The 21,779-nt window shown below is 30.9% G+C and overlaps 1 protein-coding gene across 9 annotated transcripts in view; it reads right to left on the bottom strand.

Annotated features, from left to right (window-relative positions):
• Window positions 1-21,779, bottom strand: part of hth (Meis homeobox homothorax) — a 790,031-nt gene that overhangs the window by 23,587 nt on the left and 744,665 nt on the right. For all 9 annotated transcript variants that reach the window (XM_075365656.1, XM_075365663.1, XM_075365654.1 and 6 more), the window contains one exon: window positions 10,442-10,500. In XM_075365656.1, coding sequence (XP_075221771.1) covers window positions 10,442-10,500 — 59 coding nt within the window. The remainder of the gene's footprint in view (window positions 1-10,441; window positions 10,501-21,779) is intronic.

The raw sequence follows: 21,779 nt of genomic DNA, 5'->3' as shown, positions 1-21,779 counted from the left end.
ATGCCGATCCAAACGATTTTGATACCTTAGGCTGGCCAGAGAAATTTCCTGTCGAACGATCCGCAACTTAAGATCATTATCTGTATGGCTGTTGCTTATGCGCCAGGGTATGTTTAGCATTTTTCACAATGTTTTTGTCTGGTTGCGTTCAAGTATGTTAATACTATAGTTGCACGCTATACCCCACAATTCAAGCCCGTTAGTCCAAACAAGCTTCAAAATTTATTTATAAATCAATAATTTAACTATCCACTGAAAGCCGAGTTCTATGTCCTATCGGCTTGTATATGTTCTCAAGTACATGGATCTCACGTTTAATTGAGACCCAACTGTTTCCGCTTAGATTTGATATGTTTCGCCCAAGTAAGTCGTCGGTCACGAGGAAAACTCAAATATTTACAGTCCTGAAATCTCGGAATCGGAACATTGAAAATAGCAACAGGAGGACAGTGTTTCTTACGAAGAGTGAATTTAACGTGCTTTGATTTTGTTTCGTTTTTATTTCGAAACACTAAGCCACGATTCGAGGATCGTGTATAATCTTAAATAAAACGAGACGCAGTAGCCGGATCCTCGTGGACAGCTAGAATTGCAGTTTCGTCAACAAACGTTGCAACTGCAGTATCTGCCGTAATTGGCAAGTCAGCCGTAAACAGAACATACAAGATAGATCCGAGAACGCTTCCTTGAGGTATCCCTGATTGTATAAGGAACAAATCCGTCAAAACCTCTCCATGTTTAACCTGAAAGCACCTGTATTCTAGGTAAGATTTCACTACCACGTAGAAAACATGCGGTAAAACATTTTTCAGTTTATAGAGCAACCCTACACGCCAAACCTTGTCAAAAGTCAGACTGACATCGAGGAAAACCGCTGAACAGTACTGTTTTTCATCTAGAGTATGATTTATAACGTTAATAATCCTGTTCAACTGCTCCACTGCAGAATTTTTCTCCTTAAACACAAACTGGTGAGCCGGAATTTGATTGTCCACGAATTGCTTCAGTATTTTCAAAAACACCTAAGAGAGCACAGGAAGCAGGCTGATAGGTCTATAACACGTTACATTTGTCGAGTCTTTACCCGCTTTTGCTATCACAATTATGTGTGAAATTTTCCACGGATCAGAAAAATGACCAATTCAGACAATAGCATTAAAAATCAAAGTAACCAAGCGTATCGCAAGCCGAGGTAGTGCCTAGAGAACCCGACCGGTTATCAAATCATATCTCGGCGCCTTTGCTGGATGTATTTCAACGTTAATGAATGAAGAGTAATCACGAAGGAATATGAGTTCGGAAAAGTATTGTAGACTAAAATGTAACAATATTGAACTACTCAGTAAAAAAAAAATTTCCATCGACGTGGGTTTTTTATTTCACAATGTTCTGAAGAGCCCTAAGTTAAAAACATATAACACTATTATATACAAAACTGTGTTTGCAAAATTGTATATATCAGTAGACTACTGTTTAAAGGTATAAATCAGGTTCGATGTAATCTACATTAATGAAATTCGTGTATGTAATAACTGTAAATAAAATTTAGCAGCTCCTTCTACCTCTAAGCTATATATTTTTCGAAAAAAATATTAAATTTTCTGCCTTTTTGGTTGAGGTTGTCGTACCCGGACGGTTTTCTACGTCAACAATTTTGTTTTTCATTTCCCCTTAAAATAATTCATCATACCAAAAGAGTAGGCTCTTTTCATTTAAAATGTTTCAGCTAGAAGATGTGGTGGTTTCATACCGAAAATTAAATCGTTTCGAGATAAAATTTGCTGAAATTAACTTTTTATTTTAACTAAGGAAAAGGTAATAAAAAAATGACTATATATAAAATTTGTTTTTTCTTCATAAATATATTTTTTTAGTCCGACGAGGAAGAATAATGATGATGTAATATTATATTTTGAACTGTTTGAAATTTAGAAAAAAATTATTCGTACGAAGTTTTAGTTCATTAAAAATTAGAAAAGGTTTCACAACCCCTAAAAAATTTGATATTTAAAATATTTTATTATTTTAAAAATTCAATTTACCGTTTTAATGATTTTTCCTGAAGGCGTTATCAATGTAAAAAACCCGTCTACTTTTATCACAGTTAATATCTAATAATGATTTTCCATCCTTAAAATCAGGAATTATAAAAAATATTCTTCTAACAAATATTTTTTTTAATTTTTAAAATCTAAAAAAAATTTTATATTAAGAGGAAATTTTTTAAATTCTTCTTACGTTCAACCAATTAATCTGAAAACTTTTTGCTAAATAAAGCGATATCACAATAGATACTGTTTTGAATTTTTATTAAAGAGGAAGAAGATTAATCTGAGTGTAATTTTCTGTCTTTCCTAGCATATGTCACTCTAACATTCGTAGTTGATGCGTTTCAGAGCATCCATTCCATTCTTAAAATTACTTTTAGCACATGATACAGTGTGCTAAAAGTAGTTTTGGAAATGGAGGTACTTCAAAACACGTCAACTACGATATTAGAGTGAAACTCCTAGGAAAGGTAAAAATAATACTGAAATCGATTATGATAATCCTACCGGAAATATAAAATATAGTGGAAGACATTTTAGAAAGATTATTTAAAACATAATTTTTTGTTCAAAAAGGCTTTTTGAGTTATTTTAATAATGTTTTATGAAACATTAAGACTACTTTAATGTGATTGAAATCGTGCTGACTTTTATACGAGCATAAAAGCTTTACTCGTTTTACTGGCTAAATAAATCATTCTATAGCTTTCTTTTTAAAAATAATAAACTAGCAAGAATAGTATTATCCCTTAACTGATATTGCTATAAATATGAAAAGGGTTAAATTTAATCTCTATACCGATATTAGAAAAGTTAAATGTTTACCAACGTCCTGGACAGCTTGTTTTTTTTCTTTTTATACAGTTATTGATTAATAGAAAAAAATTATTTGATCAAAAATTTCTTAGAACCTCGATGTAATAATCAACTACTTACGGGATTTTATAGTAAATACTTTGTAAAAATGTTTTTCAGTAACATTTTTTAAGTCATAATTATTTTAATTAAAATTAATATGTAAAGCAAAATTTATTCCTTCATGCTCTAAAAAGAATTTAGGTAAAAACCCTTTATTCACGAGTGAATAAAAAAAGAAACACTTTCTTGTAATGGGAAAATGTGGAAATAATAAAGAAATTTGAAATCCTGTAGAAATAAATAACTATATTGTAAATATCTAATAAGAAAAAACTACCCAAATATGTTAAATTTTCTGGTGATAATAAGAGGTTTCTTACTACCAATTAAACGTATACTATTTAGCTCAGGGTTTTAATCAGTAATTGCCTATAAGTTTCTTTTATTTCCTAAAAAAATAAATAAACAAAAACGACATTTAAGGTGCTAACTTTGTTACTATTTTCTTTTTAAAATAAATATAATGATTAAAAAAATAAAATACATTAAAATAGAAGTAAAACGTCAACCGTTTGACTAAAAATAAATAAGTAAAAAAAAAACTTGACACTAACTCGTATCAAAATATTCATGGATTGAATCTTTGTTCATTGTATCTAAGGAAATAAATTTGCAAATGTATTCCGGGCAGACAATGGACAAAGTCGAAATAAATCCACCTACATGGTCGATTGTCAACAACGAAGCTATATAAATTGCAACTTCAGGGCCAGAGTGGCGATTGAATGAGGACTTCGTTTTCATCGCTTTGAACAGGGATTGAGTTTTGAGGTAAGATTTAAAGCAGTTAAGATAGATTGAAAATGTAGATGGTAAAAAATAGTGGGAACATGATTTCGTTTTATTGTGTGTATATGTTTATATTTCGTATTTGTTTTACGTTGGATTTAAAAAAAAAAATTACAGAATACCATTACATTTTTATAAAGTATATGTATATACTTAAGTTACACGTTATTGCAAATCAATTACATTAAAAGTTACTTGTTTTCTTCACCTGTACGACATTTAAAAGCATGTGAAAAGTTTAATCGAGTATAAAATAAACCTAAATAAAAGAACCGAAACATAAAAAGAGCAGTTTTAAGTTAATGAAGGTATAATATTTTAGGATACATTTTATTTGAGATATTTTTTTAATATACATATGTCAAACAACGTGAATGTAATAGACTCATTTTTTCTTCTTGTAAACGAATTTAAGAGCTACTCTTTATCAAATTCATTAAATATTCTTTTATTAATACCATATATTATAGCAAGCAAAATAGATTTAAGATAATTTTCAAACATCATAATTTACAGTTAAAAGTTTATCTTGCTATCTGTATAAATGATTGAAAACTTAAATATTTTATTTTTTTAAATTAATTTATTTATTTATGTATTTTTACTAGAAATATAGTTTCAACATTCATTCTTAATATATAAACTAAACAGCATCCATGTTAGTACAAATAGAATATCCATGTTAGTACACAACCTAGGAAAACAGATACACTCTACAGAAAACACTTTTCTTTTTATTTGATGATTTGGTGAAATCTATAAAATTACACTAAAGTACATAAATAAAATATATAAAAGATTACCCTTAAATTTATTACTATTCTTTTAAACAAAATAACTGATGAAGCTGCCAAGAGAGCGGTAAAAAATGTCCTCCGTAGGAATTAACATGTAAAAGCGACTTCAAGAGGAGAGTACGTGTCAAAATAAGTACTCAGTGGAATAAGTTCTGACTGCTAAGTCCTCCTACGGCCTTACATGGCATCCGGGAGAACGTTTTTGAGAAACCTTTTATCCCTGACAACAGAGGAGACCAAGTCGTCCTAATTCGACTAAGGATTGGGCACAAAGCTAACTCACACCCATCTCTCCTCAGCAAAATTGTGAGGTGTTCAATTTAATACGGTCCGTAAACCAACCACTTATTCATTGACTGCCCAGTGTTCTGATCTTTCGTTTTTCCTGTATAGCCTCCGAGAATTAACGTTCAGATATTACTTCAGAGGATGAATGAGGATAATATGTATGAGTGTAAATGAAGTGTAGTCTTCTACAGTCTCAGTTCGACCGTTGCTGAGATGTGTGGTTAATTGAAACCCAACCGCCAAAGAACAACGGTCAAGATCAAACGGTCAAAGAACATGACCGCCACGATCTAGTATTCAAATCCGTATAAAAGTAACTGTCTTCTCTAGGACTTGAACGCTGGAACTCTCGACTTCCAAATCAGCAGATTTGGGAAGACGCGTTCACCACTAGACCAACCCGGTGGGTTCCAGTGTTCGGATTTATTCGACAAATATAATTCAGATAGTAACCGGAAGAAACTCATCAAAACTCAAGAAACTCAACCGGAAGAAATACATCAAAAGATTATTGGGGTTTCTCTTTGATAGTAGGCGAAGAACTATTTAGCGGTTTTGCTTACGTGAGATCCCTTACGGAATACAGCGTGCACAGTGAAAACTGACCAGCGGTGATGTTCCAATTTTTATTATCCATTTATTATTCTTGTCCTAGTTTAAGTTTGGTGTTTACTGTTTAATTATTCATGGTGATTTAATTCGCTAATTATAAATATTTAATTATCGTTGATGGGACTACAAAAAAAAACTACGGGAAAAAAGGTTACGTAAAAAAAAAATAATTTAGTCCAAAGATCGAAATAAAGGAATATATACCTTTATATAGATATTTTTATAAACGTCTTAAGCAAGGATTATAAAAAAAAAAGATAAATAAACTAGGAGTAACAAGGGAAAAGTGGACAACGCCCATAAACAATGACCAAATGAGTACAACTTACAACAGGAAATAACAAGATATTTCTATTGTGAAATGTCAATAATTTTTCAAGATTAGCTTAAAGCATTTACCTTATCCATTATATATACACACACACACTATTATGGAACTGAGTGTAAATATAACTTAAATTCAAATGTAGCAATGATAACGGTTAAGATAAAGGCATCTGTTTATTAGTACATATAATATGCACGTAATATAAAAGTAGATGGAAAACGTTCAAGTTAGATGGATGCAATATTTCAATGTTTATGTCAATTGGACATAAATAAGAACAGAACAGGAGGATGAGTACGAACGAATGGAAGAGAGGTTGTGAGAGGGGGAAGGAGGTAAGAAAAGAGAGAGAACTTACAGTTCAACAAGTGAACGACGGTAGCAGATAGGATGTAAGAAAGCAAGAAGACCCTTACCCTCGCAGGAGGAAAATAGTCAGAAGGGAGCTGGAGTTCACTTAGGCTTCTCAGTAATGGATATTAACGTGATATTACGACACCCTGCGGTGTCGTTCCGGAACACTCTGTATAAATATCTGATGAGATGGCGGAGAAGCACATGACGGACGGCGCGCCATCTCCTCTCTTACTCCCCAATCTCAGACTTCTTCTCGATTTCAATAAAACACAAGTTACATTTTCCAAACGAAAGCTTCTATTTGCAATATTTTATCAATAAACTTTCTTACTTTTTATACTTTAACAGTAAAAAAAAAAAAAAGAAGAACTGATATTATTTCTCTTCCAATAAACACTGATGACAGAAAGACGATGTTGTTTCCTACGCAGTTCAGCGATATGAATTATTTTATTTAAAAGAAATTTTAATTTTTTAAACTTTTCAAAATTAAATTATTTTTTCTTTAAAAATATGAATAGTATAAAACAATATTTTATTTAAAGGTTTCGAAAATATGAACGTATTACAACAATTAAATTTCATATCCATGCAAACGAGTATATCCGTAATCTACTTTCGACTAGAACTGAGATCAATTAGAATATGTTAATCTGACTTAATATCAAACATGTTTTGGTGAATTCATAATTTGAATAAAATATTATTAGCTTTAGAAAAAAAAATGGTATATTATTTTTTGATTTAAATCATTAAAATTTATTACCTTTTTTCAATAAATTTTAATTTAATTTAATTATCAATGGTGAGAGCGGTAATAAAACTAAGGATGAGTTCAAACTCGTGCACCTAATCTTTTCTTATTTAGGTAAAATAGAACAATATCATACAGCGTTACCATCATTCCAAGATCACATTACGATTAGTATGTACTCATAAAAATAATATAAAGAAATCTAGCATGAAAACAAAATACAATATTTTTTTTAAATTTTAAACGCACTTAAATTTAAATTAAATAAATACTGACCACCTCGGTGGTATAGCATGCTTGCAAACAAGCAATGTAACAATGCAAATTCCGGGTTTAGTTCACGGACTGGATTTTGAAAATATACAAAGTTAACCTCAACTTAATCATTTACGTATGATACTGTTAGTTACAAAAATTTTTTATCACATAAAAATGCAATTTATCATAATTTTTTTTCTTTTCGTTCTAACCATTACGGATCACGTTTACGTGGTTTTGATTTTTTCCTTCTACCAAACGTTTTTCATTCTTTTCCTGTGTTGTGGTCTTTCTTCCGTCCATCTATTCAAGTTTATAAAAACGGTGTAAACACCCTTCTTTATCTTTCTCTCTGGAAATTTAGATTCTCGAATCACTTTTTTAAATTTATATCTGTCTTTATACACAGATCTTTAGAAAGGTTTCTATTTCTTTAAACCGGTTGGTCATTGTGGTTCTGTTTATATAGAAATTAGATATTTGTTTTGTCAATTTTTTGGTTATTCATACTGCATAAATGTCCATAAAACTGGTCCGGATTAAGTCCCCTATTATTTCTGCATATTTTTAAATTTATTTTTCACTTTTCAATTTATAAGTTCCATCTTCATATTTTGGTCCGTAAATTTTCTGTAATTTTTTTTTTCTACTTTTCCTATTTCTTCTTCTGAAAATACTGTAGACATTCTGCTAGAGCAACAGTTTTATAGTGACTACAATAAATTAAATGTTAATATTAATATATATTTAATATTATATTAATATAAAATATATATATATATATATATATATATATATATATATATATATATATATATATTAACATATATTTTCTAATTATTAATATAAAATTGAATGTTAGTTGATTAATGTAACTCACAACAAAACTATTATAGGATAACGAAATATTGTCCCATTTAGATAGCACTATAAGCTCTAGAAGGAAACGTATTGTAATCGATCCAATTTGAGCATATGCTATTTTCACCGGTTCTTGACGTTTTGACACCTAAGGAACCCAAAAAATCGGATGAAAATTTTCCGGATGTTAATGTTCGTATGCAAGTGTGTATGTTCGTTGTCGGCCTTTAAATCATCTTATATCTCCATGACTAGAAGACAGATTTTGACCAAACTTAGTCAGATAACTTCTATATATGGGCACTGATGCCATTAAATTTTCAACTTAAAAGGACAAGGGGGTGATGCTGTTAAGCAAGTTTACCCTCAGTATCTCGAGATTTCGTTTAATTAACATCATATTTTTCTTACGCACCTTTGTTAACAATTAAAAAATAGAATATTTGCCAGAAATTGTTTGCAAAATCGCATCCCCACCCCAAAAAATACTCTAACTACTGCTATGTTGTGACGTCATACGTGAACGGAAGAATTAAATAAATTAATAATATTTAAAGAGTAAAAAAGTAGCTCGGTCTTGCTGGTCTCAAACTCGATCTCCCGGATGACTCGGTACCTGGTGGGTTAAGCGTCGCAGGTACACCAGTCCGCCGACCGTACAAACGATATTTGTTCTATGTAAGTTGGGAAATTACTTCAGTTTAATTAGTGCCGACCGTCGCCGCTAGTACCGCCACATCCGCGCCCTTTAGTTAGAATTATTTAATTAAATAAACTAAAAATATTATATTTAAATAAAATTATGAATATCTTAAATTAAATTTTGCGTGTAAGCCGTGCATCAGATACAACTGTGTTGTCAGCTTTATTCTTTTTTTTAATCAATTGCTGTTATAATAAATACGAAATACGAAAGGGTGGGAGTGAAATTAAATTTTTTTTCTAAAATCGGGATAAATATAAGTAAAGTAATTTTTTTGTTTCTAATCAAACATAATTAGGTTTAAATATTGTTAACCCTGGGAGCAATTTTTACACAAACATCTTTATTAAAAATAAAGCAAAATTACAAGTCTAGAAACTCATCCGGTTTTCTTATACGAATAATTATGTATACATTTTCCAAGAGTATTTATGACTAATAAACTTCATAGATTATTTTTACTTACAACAGAATTGTTGATTCCGGAAATATGTGAATTTACAAAAAAAAAAAAAAAAACAGGATATTTATTAGTTTTTTTTTGTAGTAACAATTAGTTAAAAGAAATTTCAAACATATTATATTAATTTGGTACAAGGTAATAACAACATTCAAAAGAAATATTTAATCTTACAGAGAAATAGAAGTATAAATGAATCGGCAATAAAACAAGAACGAATTGTTAAGGGCGCAATATCAATGTAGAAAACAAAAGAGACTGATGGAGTAAGAGCGAATAACCACCCCAGTTCAATGTGCAAATAGGAAAGAGACAGTAGAAGCGGCAGAGTAAACTTACAGGACAGAGACGGTCGGGTGAAGCGACTTGGGGAACGTAACACCTTTATCGCCCAATAAAAGGCAAACGAGCCTTTAACATTAATTGGTATCAGGTGGCGAGTAAACCACTTCCTTCAAGCAGTTTATGTTCGTATAAACCTCGGTCCGCAACTAACTGTGCCTTAGGGCCTAGTACTACGACAGATGCAAACCAACACACCCTCAAATACACTCTTCATCCGCATCTTTTTCTAGCTATTTTACTCTTTTCCCGTTTTTATCTACATTTCAACAAAAGAAGATATCCCATCAACGCGATATCTCAAATCAGTAATAAAGAATGTTAATTGATATTTTATATCACAAATTGTAAACTGTAACTATCTCCCCGAGTCTTTGCCTCTAAGCGTTTAATATTTATCTTTTTTATTAGAAAATAAATATATTTTTGATGTAAAATTACCCTTAATTAATTAATTTATTTTTAAAACAATTTATTTATAATCACAAACTTCCGCTATTCGTATTTAAAATAATTGTAAAATTGTAGAAAATATAAAAAACGTATAAATCTTTTAGGGTAATATAATCTATTTATTATTTAAAATCATCAAAATACAATTAACTTAATACGAAGAAAAAAGTAATTAAATATAAAAAAGTTACAAATAAAACATTACTCATAGATACAAGAACAATATGTATAAATTTAAAATTAAACACAAAAAATACGCTAAAACAAAGAGAATTAATAATATTTCACTTAAAAAAAAATTTATGTTAACTTTAAAAGTTTTCAAACTCTTAACTAAGAATGAAAAGTTATAGCTCATTTATAATTTTCTAACTTCTGACAAGTTGAAAGCAAGTTTGTTATATCAAGAGCCTTGATTATATATCAGAAATAACCATGATAATATGTAGTGTTCATGATAGAATCTGACTTACCGGCTCTATTCGACTGGTCTATCATCGGCTGAACTATACGACGCCTCGCGTTGATAAACCTGTAACAGAAAAACAAAATAAAATAAGCATTTATTATAAAAATAAGATCAATTAAAATAAAAAATAATCGGCAATAAATATAAATCTACAATTATAAATTTAATCTTAATTTTATGGATCTTGAATTATAACTGTAGAACACATTACGTTTAAAAAAAAAAATTATAAAGTCTTCATATTTTAACGAGTGCAAGCCAAGATTTATTATTAATTTAGATCGAGAGGCGATGCGGGCGGTCGACTGTTCCGGCTCAGATAAACTCAACTTAGCTTGAGACCGCCAATAAACATTTTTTTAACTATATTTACTCGGTTCAATAAAAAAAAAAAAAAAAAAAACTTTTAATATGGTGTACGTAAATAATTGAAAATTAATACTAATTCACGAAGAATTATATAACCCTTTATTCTTGTTTAATTATTCTTACGAATTTTATCTTCATTCTGAAACGTGCTTAAAACTAAACGCTTTATAGTAAAATACTGATTATCTATCTACCCATCTTACTTCCCTCTACTTTATTTTAGATTTTGGAAGGGACTTTACCCAGATCTCAAAAATAACAAAATATATTTTAAAAAATTTATCAACAATTAATTATCATTCAATTATATGATATCGCGTAAGTAGTCACTTAAGTAAATAATCAACATATAATTAAACTAGCTGAACCTAGCCAGAACCTGGACTAGTCAGCCAGAACCTGGACCCTCGGGGCTCAGGTCAACTTAGGCGAAACCCGGATCTAACTCAGGATCCTTAGAGCCTCCCGGAGCCAAGAAGCCTACCTCATGGCAGTAGAGCTCGCTTCGCTCGTAATTCCCAATTTACCTGGGGGACCGGCGCCCTGGACAACTGCAGAGCTTGATTCGGTCGCTATTCCCATCTACCCAGAGGGGTTCACCCACCCGATCCCCGCCCTGTACGTTGTCCACATGTTTGTGAGAATACTATTAATAAATAATAATTATAGTATTCAGACTTTATAGAAACCTGAAAAAACACTAAATTACAGAAGATAGAATAATAGTAATTATGGTAACTAAAGTACACACACCTTTGACGGAGAAAAATTCTTAACGTATTTCTTTGCTATGGTAGCAGAAATATAATAATGAAGTAAAAGGACTAATCCATTTTTTCCTTAATGAATAACTCTATTTTCCCCTTTCTCGGGGTCGAAGAAATAATGAATATTTTTAATATCTTAACCTTCAAGGGAGCTAGGGCCTCGGTCGATGGCTTAAAATCTTTCCTTGGATAACACGAATGTCTCCCACAAATTTGAAAGTAATCGGTCGGTCGGTTCTCGAGCGTGATTTGTTGATAAACAAATAGGCAAACTTTTGTATATATATATATATATATATATATGTACACATTTTCGAATAACTGAGATCGAGAGTGTACCTGATGCATGCAAATGTTAGCCTTCAACCTACTAAAACACATACGTCGTTTGAATTTAGAAATTCAGACGATTGTTTGCAGAGATATTATAAGCGCACCCATTGTACCTCCTAAAACAGCACCCCAGGGGCACCCCGTTTGTTACTAGTTGATGGTGATGATCGGCCTCCCATGAGGTGCTCGCATACCTCACCATTCTAGCCTTACACGCAATTCCCACGAAAAGCCCATTATTGTTAAACCATTCTTTTTTTTTAATTCATTTAATATTATTTTATTTAATGCGGAGTTAATTCTATTATTTTTGTAATATTATTCATTTGATTGATTCGAATCATTCAGTTCAAACCCAGCTCACACAGTAGGAGAGACTCACAGTTTATTAAATCAATTCATTCATTAAAGTTTGTGCTTCAACGGGTAATCTACTCTACTACATATATTATATATATATTTCTTTTTGTTGGGATGAAATACAATAAAAACCTTCTCAGTTATGCCAAGAAACATGGGTAAATTTTGTTTACCCCGAAAAAACAAAAACCCTCTTCTACTTTACATAATACAGTATAGACAGGAAAATTAGAATTCTATTAGAAATAACTTTTTACAGTTTTCATATGAAATGAGAGTGTCTAAGTTTGTTTAGCGGCAGAAAGAGTTGTATTTTTCCCTATATAATTATTATTAAATTTTGTTAAAAGAAAAAGGTATTATTTTACGATAGACTTTACCTTGTTTGTGAAATGTAAATTCAGCAAACAACCGTTTGAGAAATTAATGTTTCAAGATAGTTAAAAGCATACACATTTACTCGATTGTACAGCTGATCGCTTACATTTTTATAACGTACATCTAAACGAACGAATAAGCAAAGTTAGACAAATAACAGAATTAAATATTGTGTACAATACAGATGAAGACGGAAGGTAAATGAAATAGTGCGGTGTGTTATATGGATAGAATCGAGTGGGCTGCGCCTCTTATGTGCCGATCCAATCTGCAGTGTTAATAGAGGCGCACCGAACAGCTGTGCCGACTCCCACAGTCTTGCTTACGCTACGTTCGCCTCTCGCCGCCAAATAAATTGCTGTGAAAACAAACTTCTCCAAGCCCGGGGAAACAATCGCTTGAAATGTACCACACAACCGACAAACCTTCCGTCCTAACACCGTCTCCATCTAACGCATTACCGTTGCTATTCCATCCAACCGTTTCGATTCCCTCTTTCTCTCTCTAAATTCGTTCACCCCTCCTATAAATCAATCTATTTCATTTCATTCTATCTTTCATCCTAAAAGCGTAAATTTAATGGAAACATCCTTCGTTAACAGTCGCCGTTCAATTTAAACACATCAATCGAAAGAAAAGCTATCAAAATAATTCAACTAATCTGATAAACATGAAATAATAGTAATAATAAAATATTAAATGTTGACTCCGTATATATATATATATATTTATGAAAACACAACAAAAATAAGCCAAAACAACATAAATTAAATTTATTTTTTTGATGTAATGATCCTGAAAAAGACTTTGGTATTAAAAATATAACAATTAAATATCAGTGCCTGATTTGAAAGCCTATGACGTAAGTATTTTCTGTAGACACACACAACTTGAAAATAAATAGCCTATTTAAATCAAGTAAAAATTATTAAATAAATAAATAACACGTATTTAAGAACTACATTACTACTTATAATCTACCAAAAAAGAGATGCTGTAGAATTTATGACCATGAAGGAAAAATAATTATTTATTTTTTTGTTAAAACCCAACACGGTTAGGACAATTTTAAGTATAATGAAAAAAATATATATACTTGCTTAGCAGAGCTTTTGCAAGTAAAGAGGAAATGTACATTACTTTTTAGACGAGTACTTTATTATATCGACCTGCTAGCATGACGATATAAAATTTCTCGAGTAATATAAACTTACGTAAAAAAAGGAAACGTAATGTTATTTTAGTAAATATAATATCTAATATTATATAAGATCTGCATAAAATGAATTATCCATATTGAATATATTGCGTTTAACAAAACTAATGTAAAACAAAATGTATTGTTATATTTAAAAAAAAAAAAAATTATAAATCCGTTAAATTTATTAATTTTTTTAAGGCCTATACTTCATTTTATGTCAACATAAATTAATATATAAAAATATAACGGTATAAGTCGACTGAAATAATCGCATTAAGCACCGACTAATATAACGACACAGACAATTAAAAGTTGTGGTTTCTTTAGGATGGTGTACGTTGAAATACAATCATCAAGCAGAGAGTGTGTTATAGTCTACAGTATATATTGTAAAAGTATAGCAATAATAGATCAGCAGAACGGCGGCAGTGGTGGCAGCAGAGGGTGGTGGACTGATTATAATGCCAGACACGGGTCGGGAATCCATCTATCAAAAGGAGGGTGGAAAGTGGTATAGCGATGGTAAAACGGGTAGAAGTACAGCGGTAATGACCCAGCTGGGAATTGTATTGATTCCGACTGAGACAGCAAAAAGTGTATTAGATAAGGGTAAAAATGATGCGGAGGGAAAACATTGATGGACTCTTTCTCCGTAAAAAGGGCATATTGGAAGTAAAAGAAGCCGCGTCATTGCGCAATTTTCCTTATGAATAAAAACACATCATAAACTTCAGGCAACCGAGATGAGATCAAATGGAGACACTTTTGACTCTGCATCAAATGGACCAAAAATATGTTATAGAAAATATATTTGAGATAAGTTATACTATTTTTTTTCTTTTTTTAATGCCGTAAAACTAATGATAAATAACACCTACGCAAAAATTACAAGATAAAATTCCATTAAATAATTAACTAAATATTATTAATAAAAAAAAACACCGTTTGAAAAAAAAAGAATTCTTTCCCTTCTAAATGAAACTACATAAGTTTATTAATAATTTTTTGTTAAACATATCTCCCTTTACCGTAACAAGAAAAATATTCCTTTATTAAAAAATTAAATACTAAAACATTAAATAAACTAAAATTATGAAACTCAGTTTTTAATATTCCATAAATTTTTTTTATTTTATTTTGTTATGGCCCGGAAGGACCAATTAGTCATTTATGTTTAGTCTTTCTTATCTTCCAATACCCTTTCATTTTCCTGGAAAAATCCTTTTTCCGTTCCTCTGTCCAAACCGTCTCCGTTTTCTTTTTAGGCTTTTCTGCAAATTTAACACCGGGAAAATTGTGATAATTTCCAGATCCTGTTCTGAGATCTTACAGTGCAATGCCTGCTTCTTTGATGTCTTGAAGCACCTCAGTGAGCCACACCGGTTGCGTTTTTAGCTTTAGCAATATTTCCAAGAGTCGTTTACTTTTCCTTGATTCCTCCAAACGCAAGAGGTGGCCAAAGAATTTTATTCTCTTCTTTCTTATTTCTTCTGTAATTGGTGTAACGACCTCATAGATTTTATGGTTTGGGAGTAATCTCCACTTTCCTTCCGCCAAGTTTACCCCGCCAATACAGATCTTTTCGATCCTTCTTTCTATTTTGGCTAATTTTTCAGTTCTCGATGCTATCTTGATTTGGCCCAGTGTTTCACTCCGATACATTACTACCGGAAAATTTACTCTTTATTTAATAACCTAAAATAAAAAATAACTCATCTTCAATTAAGAGTTACATTACCTTGAAAATCAAATATTAATTATTTTATTTTTATTTAACGTCACAGTAACTTTACAATTTTTCAGTAAGATAATTGAACAATAGTAAATAAGATCTACTTGAACCAATATTAAGTAGCCACAAACCCAGTGGTTTATGATTTAATAATAATAACGAAACAAAAGATCCAAATCTAGCTTCTCATCGGACTACCCGTTAGAATTCCAGATTGCTAGTCTGAAAGTTTTTCTCAAGAAGATGACTCAGGAAAAGTCCGAACATCCTGTCATCATAATTCCTATCATTCGTTCAAATCTTTGAAAAATATGGTCTACGATATAAATGATCCCATGAAAATTCTGGTTATCAGTAGTTTGCTGACGATAGGAACCATTCATTCAGCGTAGGTAAGATCGGAAGTATTAAGCCTATGTTTATATTCATTATCATTGTTATCAGAAGGTCCGCACATTGTAACTTTCTCAGCGTAGGCAGGACCAGAAATATCCAGCCTATTAACAAAGACAGTATTATGGTTATCATTAATATTATTAGTATTACAAACATGAGAATCACTGTCACTCGAGCCAGTTACCCGCAAATCTCTTCCTTTGGCACGCGAAGTGTTGTTATTGACAGTAGCATTATTATTATTGTCATTAGAATTGCTAGTAATTGTAACCATAGAAGATAGGGCGGGTTTGGATAGATAGCCCTTATTCTTGTATCGTTGATAAATTTTACATGGTTTGTAACTCGCTGGGTGTTGGTCGCTGCAGTTAACGCAGGATGGTGGGGCCTGTGATGCCTTAGAACAGTTTATAATCGGATGATCTTACCGCAATTTACACAACGACGTGGACGATTGCATTGATTTTTGGTATGTCCAAAGCGTAGGCAACGTTTGTCTAAGACCAATTCCCTTTTGACATATGGAGCCTCAAAGCGTACAATTGTATAATTCAAAGATTTCACGTTAAAAAATTCCTTATTATTAGACTTCGGCTCAAATCTATGAAATAAAGTGGCAGCGGTTCCTTAGTTTGACGATGGAGAACGTTAGTAACATTTCTAACCTCGTGGCCTAATTTAGTCGGTTCATCAATGATTACCGTTTTGTCTTCCCAGTGATGCATACCTCGCATTACCACTCTGTATGCCCTTTCATGTTTAAGCTTGTGTGTGTAACGACTGACATTGTTCCCAAGCATTTTTGATCTGATGATTTTATATATTTCTATGTCCATCTGTAGAACTTTTACATTGTGACCCGATCTCATTGTCGTTAAAGTGAATTCCGTAACATCACTATTAGGAAATAAGCGTGAAGCGCTTAGGAAGCGCTTCACTATTAGGAAGCTTCACATCACTATTAGGAAGCGTAATTGAAGAGTTTACTTCAATTCAGTTATGGAGTTAACGGCTGTCACAAAAATAGGCTCTGGCTTCAATGTTGTCGCTTGAAAACGTTCATTTTCCGCAATCTTTTCAAGAAGACTAAAGTTGTTAGATGTAAAACTAGATTGACCGGCTGACTGAAGGCTAGCAGTAGGTTCTGTATAATGTATTCGTCGGCGTTTTTCGCCACCGGAACTTCATCGGTCTGCCAACTGATCATTTCGGTTTGCATGCGACGTACTGCGTGAAACGAAAATATATTTTATCCTAATTCATGTACAAGAATTGGACTGGACAGAATGGTGGCCAATCCAGTGGTAAATTACTGATAAAGACTACTGCCAGCTAAATTTTGCTTTCGCTTGGACTGCTTACAGCAAGTTTGAACATTTTTCTGCTTAATTTTCTATTGTTGATTAGTTCCAGAAAAAATCGAAATTTGTATCTTTTTCAAGAAAAGTATTGTATTTGTTATTCTGCTACTTTTTGATGTCATAGAAACATCTTTTATCGTCTGCATTTTTTTACACCAATGATCCAGAACGGATTTACCTCAAAATTTTACAGTTTACATAAATTTTATCCGATGAATTTTTAAAATAATATAAAAATATAATACAATTGTTAAATTAATTTTCTATTGTACTTATACAAACATGAAACATGTAAAAACAAATATATATATGTACGCTCATAAAAGTGGGTGTTCCAATATTAAATTAATACTAACAAATTTTAATCTATTCAGTAATTTTTTTTCTTAATTTTTACGCTCATTTTACGGAGATGTATATATATATATATATATAAATTCGTGCGTTATAAAGAAATATGGAGGGGACATAAATCTAGAGTGTAAACAATGGCCTGGTGGAGTGACGTAACAGACAATAGTTCCATCTGTCAAATGCAGGCATAACTAAACCAGACAATGCCCATACTAAACGCAAGAAATAACCTTTCTCATCTAACATAATCTCTCTTTCTCTATCACACATGCTCTCTCTTCCTTTTTTCATCTTCTGTACCCACAAACCCACAAATTTTATGTTGAATATTAACCATATCCTACAATCATGGCTAGAGCATAGCCAACCACCCAACATTGATGTACAGTGCGACATATACAGACACTTTCATAAATATAGAGTAGAAAAGAAAGAAAATATTATCAAGTCAATTTAAAGCTTAGTTTATTTCTGCAATTAATAAAAAACTATGATAATAACCTGAAATCTTTTGAACAATTGATTAAAATTTTAATTTAATTTAATCTTTTTATTAATCAACTTGGCCTAAATTACTTGGAAAAAGATAAAAATATACGGTATTTTAATTAAATAAAAGAAAATAAACTTTATTGTAAATAAAGATATCAAAGAATAACAATATCAGAGAAGTCAGATAATAGATACATGAAAATGATAAAGGAAGTAGAAATGTCGGATGTCGTGATCAATACCTTTAGAATACAACAAAACAGAGAAATTTACGAAACATCAACCGATTGATTTCAGAATAGTATCTTTGGATATTCTCTACATAAAATTACATTAGAATATAATAATAAATTGCTTTTAGAACTTACTTAATAAGAATTTAGCAGAGAAATTTTTGAATTTATATAAAAATGACAGAGGACTAATATTTTTTTAAATGTACTCCCATTCATAGTCAATCATTTATTTATTGATCAACCACGTAACAATATGTTCGCACACATATACTAATATACTTCACTTAAGTCATTCTAAATTCGTTTAGAGCTATTAAAAAAAAATAATAATAATAATATAAAGTTGTATATTTATAAGCAAGATATCTTTACTTTTTTCTAATCGCTAACGAAGCCTGTTTTTATCAGAAGATAGATGATATATATATATATATATATATATATAGAGAGAGAGAGAGAGAGAGCTGTATATATATATATATATATATATATATATATATATATACAGCTCTCGAGATCACAGTGGGAATGATACTTATAACCTAACCTTGCACTGAACGGTTTATATACATGAGTTCTAAACATAAATGAAATTGATTAATAGTAAAAATAATACAATCATTTGAAATTCTTTCATCTATCTGATATAGTAATACTCAATTACTTGGGGTTTAGGCTTTTGAAGTTAAAATAATGGAACAGAAAATGATTTTTTTAAATATTCATATAATCTTCCACAAGTAATTTTATTTTCCAATACCGAATAATATATATCATCCTATGATCCTAAGAAAGTAATATAAGGTTATCATTTTTTAGGGTATAAGGGAAGTTTTAAATAAAATAGGGAGAAAAAATACCGAATAAAAAGAGATGAAATACAAGAAGGGTGTGAAGTCAGATCACGCGTTTTATACGAGATCAACAAGCTCCATATACACGTCCCAATAAGACATAACATAATATTACCGCCGACATCACCTCATCTGATTCACGCCTCGTGTTCAATATAGGTGTAATTGTGAGTAAGCCACTATTGCGTGGGCGTAACCTACCTGTGTCGAACCGCCTACCAATAAAAAACACGCACAGCCTCAATTTGGAAATGAGAAAAAAACACCCTACCCTGAGGGAGGAAATGAAGGGGGAAGATTCATTGGATCTAATTCATCAAGAGGGTGGAGTGAATTCAAGTTAAAATCCAAGTATAGAAATGGGAGGAGGGGAAAACCCCGACTAATATTGATTTTGCAATTAATGCAAAGTGCGATAATGGATGCTATGGAGAAGGGTGGATAAAAACTGTTTACGTGAGCGCGAGCCCGTGGAATGTCATTAACATTTTAACTCTCATCTCCTCCACCGACCACCTTCTACGCCGCCCCTCTCCGTACTCCTACGGTATACCCTCAGTCTCAACACAAACCGGCACCCTCTGATCGGATTAAATCTGATCCGTCTTCCGACCCCGCATAAACATAAGCAATTAGCACAAGTACAATAATATAACTCAATACCACCCCCCCCCCCCCCTCCAAAACCTCGGTCACACAATTACCAGTCAACCTATTCTGGTACCACAATTTTAAAGCGTTACACTTTAATAATGACAACCGGTTAAAAAAAACCAGAACAAATTTACATAAATGAAAAATTAATATATTAATAATAAATTTATATTAAATCGACAAATAAATACAACCTAAACTACTAAAAAGCTACACTAAACTTAAATACATATCAATAAAATTTAAGAATAAGTTAAAAAAAGATTACTATTTCTCTAACATGTTTTTCTGTGACCATACTACCAATGAAATAACGTAAACATAGTTAATCCGAATAATTGTAATATTTAATTAAATTAATTGTAATAGATTAAATTTATCTTCATATCTATAGATAATTGTTAAAAAGTAAGTAGAATATTGTAAAAAGAAATACCTATGCGCGATACAATTTGTCCCTCGAAGAGGTATACGCTTTTGATTTATATCAATCGTCCGTTCAACCATAGATTCTATTGAAAATTTATAAACCTTTTAAAGAAGGTTCCTAAAATGTTTTGTAAAAATTTCAACCTTCTAGAATTTATAGAAACAAAATGTCGATTTTCAAATCAATTTCAGATAAACCAAATTTTTTATTCATTATAAAATAGCTGGTAAAAATGATAAAACCAGATGATAATTAGAAGTAGAATAATTAATAACAGCTAGATAATTTAGTCATGGTTACGACTAATTATTTATTAACTTGTTTTATACAAGTTGAACATTTGTTTAAAAATACATCATCTGTTTTTAATCATTTTTATCAGCTATTTTATAATGAATAAAAAATGTGATTTATCTGAAATTGATGTTTTTATTTGAAAGCCACCATTATATTTCTATAAATCCTAAAGGTTGAAATTTTCACAGAACATTTGTAGAACCTTCGTTAAAAGGTCTGTAAAGTTTCAATACAATCGATCGGGGGGAATGGGCGAGTGATACTAAATCAAAATCGTATATTTCTTCGTGGGACACACGGCATATAATAAAATATTTTTACTGCACAGAAAAAAAAACTTTTATAAAGAAATATGTGCTATTTAAATTACATTTATAAAATTACTAATAGTAGAATTAGTGTTATTTAACATATAAATAACGGTTTTGTGTTGATTTTTACACGTTTCAGCACAAAAATAATTAAGTTAAATTTAATGTGAATTGAAAATTATCCTATACAAAATATAAAACATTTTTATAAATAATTTATCAAGAGTGTTGATTCGTAACTGTACATTTAATTTATGATTTATTTCTTTTTAATAAAATTATTGCCCTTATCCTTCAGAATAGAAAATTGGAATTTCGTTACTAAAATCAACCATATAATTAAAAGCGTTAACTCACCTGGACCAAACAGATTATTTGCTATTTAAATTTATTCAATAACAAAACAAAAATAAAATATTTATTAATTTAAGGAAAAATAAAAATATGTTATATAAATCCAGTAAGTGATTTCAACAAAATTACAATTATTTTTTAATTAAAAAAAAGATATATTTTAAACGTAGCTAAAAAAAAAATTAATCAAGAATATATATATATACATATTTCCTCCCCTAATGCTTAAACGAAATCGTGTGAATTCAGCCCTATGAGTTGACTAATAATTAGTGTCTTCAAAGAGAAAACGTACGAACGGATATACATGGCACGCACAAAAGACTGTCACCACCAGCTGATTGAGGGGTCTATACAAATACACATATCCAATATATAAGTGGACATCACAAGATAGCTCACCTATAATTGCATGCTGGGAACAAAACAAGCGTGTGTACAACAGCAGTATAGAATATATTTC

The sequence above is a fragment of the Lycorma delicatula genome, chromosome 5 (genome assembly GCF_047948215.1).
Source record: "Lycorma delicatula isolate Av1 chromosome 5, ASM4794821v1, whole genome shotgun sequence".
Taxonomy (NCBI): domain Eukaryota; kingdom Metazoa; phylum Arthropoda; class Insecta; order Hemiptera; family Fulgoridae; genus Lycorma; species Lycorma delicatula.
Note: the sequence above shows the minus strand (reverse complement) of the source record. Positions and strands in the feature narration are given on the sequence as shown.